This window comes from Leuciscus leuciscus, assembly GCF_965113295.1.
Source record: "Leuciscus leuciscus genome assembly, chromosome: 18".
Lineage (NCBI taxonomy): Eukaryota > Metazoa > Chordata > Actinopteri > Cypriniformes > Leuciscidae > Leuciscus > Leuciscus leuciscus.
Window position 1 is genome coordinate 2,320,315 of NC_138742.1, and position 18,345 is coordinate 2,338,659.

An 18,345-nucleotide genomic window follows, 5' to 3' on the forward strand; every position below is an offset into this window, starting at 1 on the left:
AGTAGCAAAGATTTGGAAAAGCTAAGCCACCTTGGTCTTTAGGTCTTTGTAGTAATTCTAACCGTATTCTAGGCTTTTTCCCATCCCATAAAAATTAGATAAAAGCTTTATCGAGGGACTTAAAAAAAGATTTAGGGAGATAAAGTGGGATACACTGAAATAGATAAAGAAATTTGGGGAGTATATTCATTTTGATACAGTTCACCTTCCCTGCCATGATTTCCATTTTTTTAGGTCTAATTTAGTTTTTTCAAAGAGCTGACAGAAGTTTTCTTGATAGAGGTGCTGCATGTCCCTTGTAATATTAATGCCCAAGTATTTAAAGCCATTTTTAGACATTTGGAATGGTAAAACATCATTTTGTATTTGAAGGGCCAGATCATTAACAGGATAACATTCACTCTTACTAAAGTTCAATTTGTACCCAGAGAAAGCCCCAAATTTCCTCAAAGCATGGGTAATATGAGGGGTGCCCAGAGCAGGGTCTGATACATATAATAATAAATCGTCTGCATATAGAGATACTCTATGCTCCCTCCCCCCCCCTGTGTATTCCACTAATTGATGGTAAAGTGTTGAGTGTAATAGATAAGGGCTCTATGGCCAAGGCAAATAGAAGTGGGCTGATTGGACAGCCCTGGCGAGTACCCCTTGACAGCTGGAAATAGTGTGAATGTTTGCCATTTGTTACTACAGAGGCTTTTGGTGAGCTGTACAGAAGCTTAATCCATGAAATGAAGTTAGGGCCATAACCAAACTTCTTTAAACATGCCAATAAGTATCCCCACTCCACCCTGTCAAATGCCTTCTCTGCATCAAGTGCGATAACCACCTCGGGGACCACACTAGATACAGGAGAGTAAATTATACTTAATGGCCGGTTCAGATTACACGATTTTTTTGTCTTATGCGAAAGTCACTGTGTCAGATTACACGATTTTGACTCCTAAAATCGTGTCGTGTCGTGGACAAGAACCATGTCAGACTACACGTTTCTTCCAGACCAGTCATCGCGTGCCGTCTTTGAAGACGCGCGTGAAGGCGAAACTAGTAGCGCCTGACTTCCGGAAACGAACGTAAACAAACAATGGATGAAGCGGCGATTTTAGTATTGGCTGTCTTGTGTTCAGAAAAAGATTAAAAAAAGAAAGAAAACCCGACAATGGACACTTTCCTGGATTGCACGAAGAGGACAGTATGGACTGTCAATCCTTCAAAGAGAACTTGAGGTAAAATATGTTTAATCTGTAAAATCTAGTCTATGTACATGCATACACACACACACACACACACACACACTTAAACTCACTCACATAATACACACACATAAACTCACTCATTCACACACACTCTCGCTCGCGCGCTCATTCACACACTCTTGCTCGCTCGCTCATTCACACACACTCACGCATTCTCACTCGTAACACACATACATAATCACACTCACACAAACAAGGTTAGCTTAATGCTAATTAAGTTAACCGGGTTGCTGAAGTACTTCTGCTATTTTTCGCCAGCATTTTTCTTTTTTAATTCTGTCATGGTACTCTCTCGATGAAACATCATACAGGCAGGAGTACTGTTGCCACAGCTCCACGAACCTTTCCTCCATTTCATAATTCCACTTAGCAACACCATCGTCTCTATTTTGTTTCGGCATTTTTGAAAGCTGTGTATTGAAATGCGTCTGTGCTCCTATTGGTCAATGTCACACGTGATAGAACCCGTCGTGGAGGACCGAAAAAAAAATTAAACATGCTAGTCTTTTTGTCGTGGTGTCGTGAAGCATCGCAGACGCAACGTAGGCTGTCGCCCGCTATGACACACTATACGAGATGAAACGATCGAATCTTGCGTCCCGACGCCCGTTGTCGTATACGAATTCCCACGACACTCTAAGTCAAACGGATCGTGGCAAAATCGGGCTAAAAACGTGTAATCTGAACCGGCCATAAAAGTCGACGGATGTTTGTAAATGAGTGCCGCTCCGAGATAAAACCAGTTTGGTCAGCAGAAATCACGTCATGTATTGTGGTTTCTAGGCGTAAGGTAAGAGCTTTGGCCAAAATCTTTACATCACTGTTGAGGAGGGAGATGGGTCGGTATGAGCCACATTCTGTGGCATCTTTACCTGGCTTAAGCAGGAGAGTAATAGATGCTTCAGTTAGTGTCTGTGGGAGAGAGCCACGGGACAGAGAATCATTAAACATATCGAGCAAAATTGTTGATAACTTGTTGGAAAACTTTTTAAAAACTCTATAGGGAACCCATCAGGGCCCGGTGCCTTGCCATTTTGCATTGCTTTTATTGCATTAGAGATTTCTATATGATCTAGTGGGAGCTCAGTCTTAGTCCTATGTATTGCTGTTACTGAAGGGGTTTGGAGGTCCTTGAAAAAATGTTCCATATCAGAGCCATCTTCTGTCATCTCTGACATATACAGATTTGAATAAAATAAGGCGAATGTTTCATTGATTTCAACTGGATCGATAGTTAGTACACCATCATCTTTCCGTATTTGGGGGATTTGTTGGGATGCCGAGTGGCATTTAAGTTGGTGTGCTAATAAACGTCCAGCTTTGTCGCCATGTTCATAGAAATATCCCCGTGATTTTAAAAGAAGACGTTCTGTCTTCTCAGTTGATATCAAATTATATTGCGTTTGGAGATCCAGCTTCCTTTTGTAAAGCTCGGGGGAAGGAGAGGTAGAATACTGAGCATCCACCATAGATATTGATTTGATGAGCTCCTCTTGTTTGATTCTTTTAGTTTTATTTATTTTAGCTGAATATGATATAATCTCACCTCTGATTACAGCTTTTAATGTTTCCCAGAGGAGAGAGGGGGAAATATCATCTTTTTTGTTTGATTCTATAAAGTCGTCTATTTTTTGGGATATCATTTTGCAAAAGATGTCGTCGGTCAAAAGATTTCTGTCTAATTTCCAAAAGGGGCGTTCCAATTTGCAAAGAGGAAAAGCAAGATCTAGTAATACAGGCGCATGATCTGATATAATTATAGACAAATATTCGACTTTTGTGACAGAAGAAAGAAGGTTCTGATCAATGAAAAAATAGTCTATTCGACTATACGAGTGATGTACAGGAGAAAAAAAAGAAAAAGATTTACCCACTGGGTACAAAAAACGCCAAGGATCAACACATCCTATGTCATCCATAAACCGTGATAAAAGTTTGGCTTTTTTGGAAAGGTTTGTAAGTTTAGAATGGGAGCGGTCAAGTGTTGGATTTATCACACAGTTTAAGTCTCCGCCAAAAATCAACTGGTGAGAATTCAAATCTGGAATTAATGAGATCATTTTACCCATAAATTTATCATCGTCCCAATTTGGGGCATAAATATTGACCAAAACCACAGGCTTATGATAGAGGAGTCCAGAAACCATCACAAAGCGTCCTTGAGGATCTGAAATAATAGTAGTCGCACTGAACTGAATTTTTTTATGAATCAGTATGGCTGTTCCACAAGTTTTGGAATTAAGATTAGAATGAAATATGTTACCAACCCAACCTTTTTTAAGTCTGACTTGGTCTTTAACCAGTAGGTGGGATTCTTGAAGAAATGCCACGTCACATTTTAAATGTTTAAGATGATTAAATATCCTGGCTCTTTTAACAGGCCCATTCAAACCTTTCACATTCCAGCTAATGAAACGTACAGCAGCCCCTCTTGCATCAGTACCATACACCATGTTTAACTAAAAAAATATATATATGATGCAAAGGAAAAGAAACTTCTGTTAAAAATAAAATAAAAAAAGAAGATCCTATGTTGCAAAAGTGTGGAGTTGTCCCTTACCCTATCCCTAATCTTAACCTTATCTAAACACAAAACCAGAACAAAGCCTATACTTGTCCCTCTCCCTGAGGCAAGCTGCAGGCTAAACACCATTTCCAAGAGCTTCTGGTAGCACATTCTCTTAATATTTAGGTCTGGGGGGGCTCCCAGTTATTTTTAATATTCAACAATAAATCCTCTCAACATTCAAGTGAATTAAAGAGAAAAAAAAAAATATATATATATATATATAATAATAAAAAAAAAAATTAAAAAAAAGGGGTGAGGTGGTTGGGAAACGCAGTAAAAGTCAACCACTGAACATTCACAGAGGCCAAAGCCTGTTCCCCTTATTGTAAAAATAATTTCTATGGAAAGTCCCCATAAAACATGTAAACCCAACGTGTGTGTGTGTGTGTGTGTGTGTGTGTGTGTGTGTGTGTGTGTGTGTGTGTGAGTGAGCTTAATGTATTTGTAAACATTTTAAGGAACGTGTGTGTGTGTGTGTGTGTGTGTGTGTGTGTGTGTGTGTGTGTGTGTGTGTGTGTGTGTGTGTTAAGAGGGGAGGATTGGGACGATTCTAAGGGTCCAGCAGAACTCCATAATTTCCTGGATGATTTTGGTATTTACTTTGTAGAGCCCGACCGATATATCGGCGGGCCGATATTATCGGCCGATATTGGGCATTTTTCAAACTATCGGTATCGGCATTTATAATGGCCGATAAATGAATATTTAAAAAAATAAAATAAAAGCGGACGAAACACCCTTCAACCATGTTATGAGTGTTGGCGCTGCATAGTTTGTCCACCAGAGGGCACTCTACAAGGAAGATCGCTCGGGCTAGAGGAGTGGTTACGAACAGAGTCCAGAGTTCACCTGAGTCGGGAGACGGCAGCGCCGGATGATTCTGTCAGCATTAAAGACTTTTAAAATAATTTAACTCGCGTTCATGTTTGAATGCCTTGTGTTTGTGATGCAAAAGACTATGCGCGCTAACCATTACCATAGTAAACATAGTAAACGCTTGAAGATACGCATAGTGTAAAAACATAGTGAACGCTTGAAGAAATCAGACCAATCATAAAGGCTATCACAGTCATGTTTTTATTGTATCTGTCAGTAGCCTACGTCTCGTCTCTTTATACCGGACTATCATGATAAAATAAAGCAACTTTTTTTTCGGGAGCTTCCTGTTTCTCTGACTGAAAATATCTGTATGGGAGTCGAGAGAGTGCTAAAGCTCCTCAGGTCGTATTTTTGGTGCCATATATTTGTAGAAATGATCATTCTTTCTAAATGTGATGTAAATATGTCCTGTAACTACCAGATAAACAGTAACAGACGCGACTGAAGAAGTAAGTGTGTCCTCTACCTCCTCTTTCTTTTGTGAAATAGACCTAACGGTAATTTATTTTTGAGTGACTAATGTGCAATTTTGACATAAATTAATTCATTATGATCAATGTATCACTTTTTATTGTAAACCTGTGGAAAAACATCGATGCTTGGGTTTTAAATATTCAAGTAAATAACAAAAATGCCAGCAAACGGCCGCTTTTATCATGTTTGTTTTCAACGCGGTTTCCAGTGATTTCTGATTAGTTTTCTGATAAAACTTCCATTTGTTGGTGAAATGATGGATTAGTGTGACGTTGTTCCAGAGAGGCGTGTTACGGGCGTGTTTTAGTGAAGCGCTGTGGAGCTTCTGGCCCGACAGTGGAAACACAGGCCCGAGGCTATTAGCCCGGCACGGCCCGTTTAAAGCCCTGGCTCGCACTGGCCCGACAGTGGAAACACAGGCCCGGTGCTATTAGCTCGGCACGGCCCGTTTAAAGCCCTGGCTCGCACTGGCCCGACAGTGGAAACACAGGCCCGAGGCTATTAGCCCGGCACGGCCCGTTTAAAGCCCTGGCTCGCACTGGCCCGACAGTGGAAACACAGGCCCGGTGCTATTAGCTCGGCACGGCCCGTTTAAAGCCCTGGCTCGCACTGGCCCGACAGTGGAAACACAGGCCTGGTGCTATTAGCCCGGCACGGCCCGTTTAAAGCCCTGGCTCGCACTGGCCCGACAGTGGAAACACAGGCCTGGTGCTATTAGCCCGGCACGGCCCGTTTAAAGCCCTGGCTCGCACTGGCCCGACAGTGGAAACACAGGCCTGGTGCTATTAGCCCGGCACGGCCCGTTTAAAGCCCTGGCTCGCACTGGCCCAACAGTGGAAACACAGGCCTGAGGCTATTAGCCCGGCACGGCCCGTTTAAAGCCCTGGCTCGCACTGGCCCGACAGTGGAAACACAGGCCCGAGGCTATTAGCCCGGCACGGCCCGTTTAAAGCCCTGGCTCGCACTGGCCCGACAGTGGAAACACAGGCCCGGTGCTATTAGCCCGGCACGGCCCGTTTAAAGCCCTGGCTCGCACTGGCCCGACAGTGGAAACACAGGCCCGAGGCTATTAGCCCGGCACGGCCCGTTTAAAGCCCTGGCTCGCACTGGCCCGACAGTGGAAACACAGGCCCGAGGCTATTAGCCCGGCACGGCCCGTTTAAAGCCCTGGCTCGCACTGGCCCGACAGTGGAAACACAGGCCCGGTGCTATTAGCCCGGCACGGCCCGTTTAAAGCCCTGGCTCGCACTGGCCCGACAGTGGAAACGCGGCTAATGAGCTTGGAAATCACAACGAACTTATTCTGCCTAAATAAAGTAATGATTACTGTATTTATAACTAGCATATCTGTAGTTCCAGTCTCTGCATTGTAAAATGTAAGTTAGGCACGCGAGGAGTGAACATTTAGACATAGAGAAAAAGTATCAAACACAGCCTGTGCATAAAAGTTAGCTTTACTTTTACACGTGTGTGAAATCCAAGTGTGCGTTGCTGACTTCGTTTAGCCGCAGCATTAACGAGTCACATAATGTATTTAGTGCATCACTAAGTAGTAGATTTTAGAAGGCAGGCAGCAAATGATGATTGAAAATGGTTTGTTGTAGCTTGATGGAATAGATGGATAGAATTAAAAGAGTGCAGGTAAAGGGATAAGCAAGTTGACATTGTAATTATAAGGTAGCTTATAACATTGACATTTGGCAGACGCTTTTATCAAAAGCGACTTACATTGCATTTCAAGGTACACATTTACAATCTTATCAGTTCTTCACACACACACACACACACACACACACACACACACACACACACACACACACACACACACACACACACACACACACACACACACACATTATTACATAATTGATTTATCACTGTCAATATTAATAATAATAGTTGCCTTTTTTTGTTCAAAGGACTTTAAGTTTCATATCTTAAGTTTGTATTTTTATACATTATATTTATCAGAACTTTAATATATTCTGTTCTGTTGTGACAATAAAACAAACAAGTTTATTTTTTAACTGCATTATCATATTATTTTAGTAAGGCTGAGGACTCTTAAATAACGACAAATAACTAATGTTAGGGAAATCTGTTCATGTTTTGTTACGCGTTTCTGGATTTAAAAAAAAATATATATATATCGGAATATCGGATTTTTAAATCACCAAATATTTGTATCGGTATCGGCCTTAAAAATCCTTTATCGGTCGGGCTCTATTACTTTGTAAAATAATCTTATAGGAAGAACGCTATAAAGAACGGGTATTCATTATAGTGTGTGTGGCAGAGCAAGACAGAGGAGAGAGAGAGAGAGGGACGAGTATAATTGTTATATAATTTGTATTGATCTCATACAAATGTCACACATCTACGTCCCTTCAGGACACTGACAATAAAGATGATAGTGACAGAGAAGACAGAAATTCTCGTAGCTCTCCTCAGAAAGACGATTGTTACACACACACACACACACACACACACACACACACACACACACACACACACACACACACACACACACACACACACACACACACACACACACACACACACACACACACACACACACACACACAGTTTGACATGGTGAATCTGACTGCAGTAGATGTGAAAATTATGAATTAAAATGAAGTTAATTCGGCCAGCTGTTTTCGGTCGAAGACCACAGTAGTCGATTGTCGAGTTCTCCACTGTTGCTTAGTTACCTATGATCACACGCGTGAACTCGACAATCGACTACTGTGGCCCTCGACCTAAAACAGGAAATAAATACAGGTATGAGCGCTGGCTGAATAAACATAATGTTTATTCATAATTTCCACATCTACTGCAGTCAGATTCACCGTGTTCACTCTGAAAGGAAACACTCACAATGGCTGGGCACTTGTAATGACACATCAAGGATGTTAAGAGGCTAAAAGCAGGTTTAAAACTTGCCCCATTGAAGTCAACAGGGTGCACATTTTATAAAGAGGATAACATGGTGTAGGCAACACCGATTTCTGTCGTTGTTCTCTGTACTGACAGCACTCCACATTTACAAAAAAATGAGCTCAATGTTAAAATTGACCAGAGTTCTCCTTTAACATGAACCAACAATCAATGAACAATATTCTACAGCATTTATTAATCTTAGTTAATGTTAAGCTCAACATTTTATAAGATATTTTTAAGATCCAAAGTTGTATCTGTTAACATGCACTGTGAACTAACATGAACACTAATATTTTATTAACATTAATAAAGGCTATTGCTCTCTGTTAGTTCATGTTAGTTAATGCATTAACAAATGAGACCTTATTGTAAAGTGTTACCAAAAATGTAATACAATTATAATAAAATGCCTCAATAATGCAAACAACTCATTGGATAACATTGGGCTGCATATAAAGAAACAAAATGCATTTTTCTTTTGCTGGATGTCTATTGTCTATTTGCATATCAGTAAAGATTTGTTTAATACAATGCACATTGAATTTGTCATTTCTACAACTTTTATAGCACTTCAATTTTGTGAGCCTGACATATTACATTTATTATCATTAGCACTCCATGTTCAAAGATTTACTAGCTGTCAGTTCATCTCTTATACGCTGCTGCCATCTAGTGGTTTTAGTTGTAACTCTAAAAGTATGGGGAACTGCTTAATTAATGTCTGTTTAGTAATTCATATTTTATCCTTCATTTGCTCTCCAGAAGCCATATTTGAACACACACACACACACACACACACACACACACACACACACACACACACACACACACACACACACACACACACACACACACACGTAGATTCCTTTAAATGTTAAGGGGAAGATTTAAAAAGAGAAACTGGATCTGTGAATTCTCACAGAATCACAATTGAATTCATATCTTGCTACTCAGTCAGAATCTTATTAACCTGGAGTCCCAGTCTCTGTCACAATAACCATATATGTAATGTTTTAGGCCTATTGGCAGACATCTGTTTAAAATGTAGGCAATGGCATATAAAGAAGCTTTTCTCCATCTCCACTTCAGTTTCTCAGCTTGCACTTTAATTATTGATTAGGCTACAGTGTTTCCTTTAGGATTTTCTTTAGCAGTGGGGGGGCAGGTCTGTCCGAACAACCACCTGGGTCAAAGATTTTACCTGGGTCAAAAATGGTCTTCGGTGGCCAACACTTAAAAAAAAAAAAAAGCTGTGATTTTACCTATGGATTTCATAGCTTTGTAAGATAAAAATCCTTCTTTAATAGATTATTTTGGTATATAATCATATCAATATAAAAAAGCAGGGAGAAAAAGTAGCATTAAAAAGTTTATTTTAACTAATAGTCTTATTTTCTACCATCTACAATTGAATAGGCCACCATTCAGTTTAAATGCTGTAGTTTATTAAGGCTAAATCTTGCTAACCATATAGGCTGTACTAAAGGGGGTAAGCACACCTTACGTTCTTATTTTAAGGTGTTCTGTAAATTATTTTTTTGAAACACTTTACAATATGATTTGATTTAACATTAGTTTATTACTAACATGAACCATGAGCAATACATGTTACTGAATGTATTCATCTTTATTAATCTTAATAAAAATACAGCTGTTTATTGTTTGTTCATGTTAGTTCACAGTGCATTAACTAAATGTTAACAAATACAACTTTTGATTTCAATAATGTAGGCTATTAAATGTTGAAATGAACATTAGCAAAGATTAATACATTCTGTAGAAGTGCAGTTTATTAAAAGTTAATGTTAACTAATGTAGTTATAACTAGAGTTTAATAAATGGAACCTTATTGTAAAGTGTTACCGATCTGTTATACACCGATTCAGACGTCTCGTGAGTTCAGTGTTGGAAAGATCAGTCGTTTAACCATTCATTAAAACGTGGAACCTTGCTTCACAAAGAGAGTGCTCACACACACACACACGACCAGAGGACGCACGCTCTCTCTCTCTCTCTCTCTCTCTCTCTCTCTCTCTCTCTCTCTCTCTCTCGCTCTCTCTCTCGCTCTCTCTCTCTCTCTCTCTCTCTCTCTCTCTCTCTCTCTCTCTCTCTCTCTCGCTCTCTCTCTCGCTCTCTCTCTCTCGCTCTCTCTCTCTCTCTCTCTCTCGTTCTTTTAAACATGCGCCCAGCTGTCACAAGCGCAGCAGTTTATCTACATTACACACCGGTCAAATAAGACTTTGGCGGGACAAAAATTCGCTTTGGCGGCCGCCCAAAAAAAACTCTTCGATCGGGTCAGTTGCACAAGTGAGCCTAAATATCTTTTCATGGTCGCACACAGACATATTTAGGCACAAATGCGAGTGAAATGGTCGCACTGTAGCCTAGAGCCCTAACGTTACCGTGGCGGGCCGCCATTAACTAATCAACATAGAGGAAACACTGGGCTACTTCTGTACTGGTTTGCGCTTGGCAAAGATGTTCAGATATCTCTATGCCTAGTAGATCTACACCAAACGCTCATTAAAAAAGTTTTGCGCAAATCTGTAATGGAAACGCCATTAGTGACAGTTTCATGTGAGAGTAACGTATGATCTTACCTCAGTATCTCCAGTTTACAGTGAGGATTCGCCAGTACAGCAGAAAACAGCTTCACTCCTGAGTCTCCTAGTTTATTCACAGACAGATCCAGATATCTCAGGTGTGAGGGGTTTGATCTCAGAGCTGAAGCCAGAGCAGCACAACCTTCATCTGTCACACCACAGCTCCACAACCTGTAGAGAACAATGACACACATTAAGCCCATATCCAGAGATAAACATGACACTTAAAAAATAACATAATCCTGTCAATATGAAATATATACAAATACTCATTAGTTCACATTGTGAAAATTCATCAGTTAGGATTAGGGGATTGATTATAGAGTTTGTAGAGTATAAAAATCATTTCTCTTTTTTTTTGTAAAGCATTTTTTATTGAGCACCAGTAATACAGGGCATGTACATATACATGAATACAAAAGGCAACAGTTGTAGAAACAATGCTCATATTTTCTAATAGTAACTAATAGAATTTTGAATTGAATTAAGCTCAACTTGGCACAGGAAGTGCTGTCATTTACTCTTAGTAGAGCGTTGTGCCAAATGTCCTCCTCTAATTCTAGTTCCTCCCCTAACTCATTCACCCAGTCTGCTCTAATCTTTGCAAGATTTGTGCTTTTAAGACTGGTTATCAGGCCATATATCCTTGAAATATTTTTTTGGGAATTGACTGCGGGTTCTAACAAATTCTCTAAGCCCGAGGGTGGTGGTGTGTATGGAAAGTTAGAAAAATGGTGCTGAAGGAAGTGGCGGATTTGAAAGTAACGAAATAGGCTAGACCGCGGTAGACTAAATCTGTGCGACAAATCATCAAAGTTTGCAAAAATGGAGTTTGTGTACAAGTCTTTAAAATAGAGAATGCCTCGCCTTTGCCAAAGAGTGAATTCAGAGTCTAGCATTGCCTGGGGGGAAAGGTGATTATTGTGTATGGGACTTAAATGAAAAAGGTTTTCACATTTAAAGTTCTGTCTAAGTTGAAACCAAATTTTAAGGGTATTTATGACTACTGGATTATTAGTGTATTTCATAATAGGGGCGGGCAGGCTGGAGGTGACCAGGGCTTTAAGAGATGTTGAGGTTGTGGTGAGATCTGGTATTGCTCTCACGTTCCTGATTAACCCCTAGTATCACTGTGTCTAGGTGATCTTTTGCTGTCAGGTCAGAATAGGAATTATTCCCTCAACTTGCTTGTTTATCATTTATACCAGTAAATCTAGGTGTAGTCCCTACACTCCCAAGGAAACAATAATAGACATTACTAACCAGACATATGAATTAAATTCATGCTTACCTTCCAGCCGAATCGCTCTTGGAACCCTTGTTATCTTCGATTAATAAGGATTAATGTATTGCTCTGTCTTTTGCTCTTAGAACTGTTTGTAAAAGCTGAAGTAAGACTTAACAGTGATTGTCTTTAGAAATAAAAGTTTATTTATACAAAAGATTAAAACACTGGTAGTACAAAAATTAATACTTGTAGCAAATCAAAAAGTAAATGTTACAGGATATAAAACTTCAGCTTATTCAATCTCAACAGGGCAGTCCTGTATGAGTGAATATTACAAAGACTAATTACCTTATCAGCAGTTCAAGCAATTTCGAGTAAATATGAACTCGTTCCCATCCGAGATTTATCAAGTTACAATATTATAGCAGAGCAGTTCAAACCAAAAGAAATTCAGCCAGGATTATACTAGAAGAGATTCGATTCCTCTCTAGGGATGCAATCCGACATCAAAATCAAAAATGCAGCCACGTACAGTCAAAATGCAGTCATATTTATACGGAACTGGGTTACATTGTTCTAATACAGTTTCTTGGGTTTTTTCCAGAGGAACTCAGTCTCATGACTGAGCCTTGCAACATCAATCGTCTCTTGCTTCAGACGGGGGTTTTCGCTGATATCTCTGTTTCCCATATATGGGTATTCTTGCGTCCTTTCCGTCCTCTGCGCTTTGGGCTTCTATGTATGTGTGTGCGTGCATATGTGTTTGGAAGTGTATTTGTAGGTTCGCAATACCTATTAAAATTCACAAATCCTGCTACACCCCCTCTCGAACGTACAATGGCACTTTCATGTATAATCCTCCTGTCAATTCCATTATGCTGCTCTCTAAGAAAATTCCTAGGGTAAATCACATCCAGTTCATCAATTTTAACTTTAAAAACAAATTGCGTTGGAATAATGAAGTCTAAGCAACACTCATGAAACCTAAATACTAATTGACTTTCCCGATGGAAGAAACCCATCGTCACTCTCCCGTGCTGGGTCAACAGACTCTCCATGCTTCTGCGGAACCACCGCTGGGACACAGGTTTCCACCTGAACGAGTCCCGGTGTCTCGGGGCCTGATCCAATTTCACCAGATCCTCTGGGTACAGAGCCAGCTCGGAACCACTGTCCGCCAAGCTCTCGTCCAACACTCTCAGCTCCCACCGGGCTTGTGTCAGGCGGTGAAGACAAATCTAATGGATCAATCACATTTACATAAACAATTCGCCCGTTAGCACGTGCTTGTTTAGTACAAAACCCCGAGACCACCTTATTTTTCCATAGGTAGGTCTGAATGTCAACACAGCACGTAGTCTTGGTCACACGTTCCCTGTTCCCAATTAGTAGTTCAAGTGCGTCATCTAAATCGATGATCAGCCATTTCATCGCAATGATAAATCTCATTGCATCATAGGTTAAGTAATGAGTGCAGCCTGGACCCGTAAAGTCAGCCCCTCGATCATAAAAAGCAAATGTTTTCATTTCGGCCATGTAATAACCCTTGGAAACTATACATGATTGACATAAGTTTTTAAACTCAAAGCAACCCCGTTTGTGCTTCAGTTTTCAACGGGTAACATTTAACCTTCAGACAGTCATCACACATTTTATATATTCCATGTCCGTTGGCAATTCTCCGCCCATCCGGACCCTATTACAATAACACATCAACTTATGTTATAACAGGCAAATACAGTAACCAAAAGTTCCCAAAAACAAAAATTGCCATCAACTGTAATTCCTAAGTCAAATCTCATTTTCTTGTTATTCAAAAAGAAATAAAAGAAAATAAACTATAATAAATCAAAACATTAAAAATTATCATCAATTTCATACTAGCAGCAGTTTGTTGTTTCCTTTCCTTCCAAATATATATATATATATATATTTTAAACAAATCAAAAAGATAGTAAGATAGAGAAAGGGAACATAAAACAATAATTATCAAACCTTTTATGTCCTCCCATAGGAAGGCTGTGTCTGTCATTTAGACAATTGTTGGAAGCCAGGGGGCCCTCCTGACTTACAACAATGTCATTGACTTTGACATATCAAATCTCATGCCGAAAGATCGTTTATAAAAACTTGGTTGTTAACTTGGGTTTAAAAATTTGTAATTAAATCAACATTAAACAAAAACAACCCAACATCACAAGTGAATAAAGAGGGGGTAAAAAATATATATATATAAAAAATCAAAAATTAAAAATGTCAATTGACAATATATATTTCCCTTCTTTGTTTTTTTTTTCAGTTTGTCCATGACAATCATAATAAAATGCCAACAAAATCATAATTATGTTTCGTTTTCTTTTGACTCCACAATCAATCACAAAAATACAAAAAATGAAACAAAATAGTGATCAATCAATTGTTTCAAAATAGAACAAAGTAAATAAATCCCTTCAAATTCTATATGACCACTGTTTTGTCACTGTTTACTTTTTCGTACTTTAATAATACAATAATCTATTTCAGAAAAAAAAATCTAAAATCTGAAACACAAAGGAATAATCATTTATATCCAGAAAAAATAGCAAGAAATAATAACTTTGGTTCATTCACATTTACGGAAGTCCCCGCCATCATTAAGATAATGAAATACAGCATTGCCAAGTTTCCACCAATGGTCTTAAGGCTGTATGTCATCAATAATTTAGAATAATCAAAAACATCTAGGTAAGGAACACAAGTTCCAAACCAGCATTTTTGAGCCAAATCATTTTAATATAGCACTGTGCAAAATTATACACAGCGATGGCCACGGAAAATATCATTACTTCGATAATTTCTCATTCGCCAAATAATCTTATTTGCGCACTCCTCAACAGCTAAGACACTAAATTCAGTAATAACGAATAATCGTTCAATACATTATACTGGCCAAGGCTTAAACACATAAAAACGATTTGTTCGGGCATGCGAATGGTTGATATTCCAGATATCCAATAAGAAATCAACCGTAAATTTATAGAGATAATACACACTATCTCCTTTTGGCGGTTCATCGCAATGCCATGTAGAATTGGTGCCATTGCCTGCCAACGTCTTCAGCTGTTGTTGCGCCCAAAGTTTATCAAGGGATTACACTTCGATCCTTTCCCCATTACCAACTTCGTCATCAAATGTCCGTAACCTTGCCACGCCATGTGACCCCCTTATAGCCCCTGTCGCTATAATAGGTCACACCTCCGTTTCTGACTCACTGTCAGTTAGTGGAAGCGAGGCCTTCCTGTTCATCACTGAACCAGACACATCCGAAAGTTTCTTGCAAACCAGCCACATTTTGGACGATTTAATAATCATTACCTTTATTACAATTATTGCTATGATAATTGTTAGGCAGATTATACCCATTTTTAGAAAATACCATGATTATACTATTAGGTCCCAAACAGAAAGCGCAAACTCTCTCACGTTATCTACGACCCATAAAATAGCTTTTACTGTATCTCCAATTAACGTAAAAAAGATCCCACACATTTGGTCTGAGTAGTTGCGAATTGTAATCCGATACGTTAATTAACGTCGGTGCCGCCGAAATTCCTTTTGAGAAAATTGTTGACCGGAAAGAAAAAATCCTTTCAATTCAGATTCGCTATCAACTATCCTGATTAGAGAACATTTATATTGTCATAATTTGATTCTTTGCAATTAACATTAATGGAGCATCACTAGTAATTGAACTAATGTCACTCCATTCTTCACTGCTGCCAACCTTCTTTGATCCTATTCTCCTTAGATTTTTTTTTTTTCAAAATACATGTTCCTTATCATACATCCAAGTAATATTCGGACTTTCCATAAGTCAAACATCTCAGAGCTTCAATATTGCTCCTCAGTTGGAAACCACAAATATTTGATTTCCTCATCTCGTCTGAATCAAACCTGCCCCAAACCAAAATTCCATCAACTCGACTTTAATCTTTTCTTGATCATTATCTAAATTCTCTGGTCTCAAGCTGTTTCTTGAAAATGGACTAGAAGATCTAACATTAAATTTTAAAGAGGCCATCATTACCCTATAATTACCATACCTTTGTTCCAATTGTTTCAACATTGGTAGATAATACTTGATACTCTAAAATCCATGAGCTAAATTGTGACTATTTAGACCCATAGTTTAGTTCTTCTTATACGAGATTGAGATTTGGAATATATCCTCATTAGCTCTATACTCAAATTAAACAACCTGCATGTTATCTTACGATTACTGGTTCTATCCAACCCTAATCGCATCACTATGGTTCTTCCAGATGCCTTGATTAGTATGGGTAACTCAGACAACACTAGACCAGCCCATACAATACAAAACAATAGCCGATCTACATTGCCGTTCAGTTATATTTTTAAACATATTCAATAATACCTGAATGATTCGCTAGCTCCAAAGACAAACCTGGCCGGGGTGCATAACTTAAGGTTATTTGATGAAGTCTACTTCCACCTACCCCGTTGGCCCACAAGGTGTCATTGATAGTCCATGTCGTACGTTTGCCTTCTGCTTTCACCATGTCATTATCTGGGTCCTGTAATCCCATCCATTCATGCCATAGCTTAATAATATTAGCACCATGCCCCTCGAAAATTTTATCATCCCAAATCGAGGTATCATTCAAGTAACACACCCATGCGGATGCTGTTTCATAAGCAGACATACATTGCTTGTCAATGTCTCGACATTTCTCGTGATTTTCACACATTCCAATGGGCATAATCAGTTTTTCACATGTCACCCATTCTAATTCCACATAAGCTGGTTTAGGTCTATTTTTGTATACACCTAATATCAATACATATGGGTTTAGGCCCTTAGGCCAATAACTTAGTTGCAATGGGTTCCGGTTATCCACCGTTTATCCCATTTATTCTTACTAATTATAAACTTCGAGCCTGTCGAGGCAGATTTTCCACTCTGCCTACTGCTCTTTCTTTTATCGTCTATTGACAGGGCAATTGATTTTTAATAACTACCCTTGCCTAGCCAAGATCTCTATACCATTGGGACAATTTGTTTAGTTAAACAATCCCAATCATTCATTTTTTGATATCCGTAGCAATGGAGTATTCCATAATCAATATATGACCATAGTAGACGTCAAATTAAAAACATCCGAAAGATTATACTTAAGGCCCTGTAATTTGACGTGCGTCCGATTATATCCTTTTAAGTAATTCCATTGTAACCTAGTTTTATTATTAACAATCTTGTCTCCATAAATTCTAGGCACCATTGTGGCACTAATACGTTTAGTACCTGTGCAGTTCCAAAATGACTTATCTATATCCTTTATAAATCCTTTAAACATATTCTTTATCATTTTTGGTCCATATTTAGTACCATCAAAATTCACCGTCTGCTTATAACAGATTTTTCTTACAACTTTCTCAACAACAGAACAGGAGGCTACTCCTACCTCATTTGTTTGATTCTCTACTGTGATGCCAAATCCAACTATAAAGAGACAGACTACCAGAACCATCATTAGGGCCAACAGTAACAGTCCTACTTCACTCCGGTCATGAGGCAATTCCTGATACTTCCCCTTTAGTCCGGTTCCTCTTTTCACCATCCTGTTGCTGAAAAACACAAAAAGATATAGATGCACAAAAACCTCCTAAGCTTTCCCTATCTGATCTATAATCCATGCGGTCATTCTGCTCAGTTTGTTAGGTTTTCTGATAATTGTCCTTTCAACTTTGACCCCCTCTATTGATTTGCCTATACTTAGGTAATCAGAGGTCATGGTGATAGAAACTTTCACCTGCCATAATTCACTGGTCCTATGTGAATCTAGCTTGACTTTTATTCTTTCTGTCCCTGAGAATGTCTGTTGTGACCTTGCTCTGACAGTCAGTGAGGTTTCCCGTACAAAATGACTATATTCTCTAGCCATGTATATCGGATATTACTCCTGAAAAGACATTTTTGTTATCAATTCAACCAGTAAGTCATTCATATTTATTTCTTTATACATTCCTTCCTCTTTAAACTGAATTGAGTAATCATTGTCATGAAATGGATCCCTTACAACCTTTTTCCAAAGGTTCAAGTCAGTATCTCTTTTCAGTGTTTCCTCTAAAACACTGCCCCTCAACATTGGATCAGAGTCCAATGGCATCGGGCCACCTGAGCTTAGCAGCCTTCCCCACAGAAAGGCTTTCTCGCTATCACAGACTAAAGCCAGGGGATTTATGTCCCATTTACACATAATTTTATCATCAATTAAGCAGCCTAGACTTGTTTCAGTTTTTCTAGACTGCCAAAATTCTTTCAGACTTGTAAATATTAACAATCGTTTTCCGATCATTAACTTACACCTAGAGCACTTACTTAGTTGCCCT

At 39.0% G+C, this 18,345-nt stretch overlaps 2 protein-coding genes and 1 long non-coding RNA gene across 4 annotated transcripts in view; 1 reads left to right on the top strand and 2 right to left on the bottom strand.

The window, feature by feature from the left end:
- Window positions 1-18,345, bottom strand: part of LOC309481069 (uncharacterized protein) — a 384,000-nt gene that overhangs the window by 230,106 nt on the left and 135,549 nt on the right. The window contains 1 exon segment of the mRNA XM_082145806.1: window positions 10,725-10,898. Coding sequence (XP_082001932.1) covers window positions 10,725-10,898 — 174 coding nt within the window.
- The window catches only part of LOC309481084 (NLR family CARD domain-containing protein 3-like), a 190,732-nt gene that overhangs the window by 135,772 nt on the left and 36,615 nt on the right, over window positions 1-18,345 (bottom strand). The window lies entirely within an intron of this gene.
- The window catches only part of LOC309481172, a 238,649-nt gene that overhangs the window by 70,470 nt on the left and 149,834 nt on the right, over window positions 1-18,345 (top strand). The window lies entirely within an intron of this gene.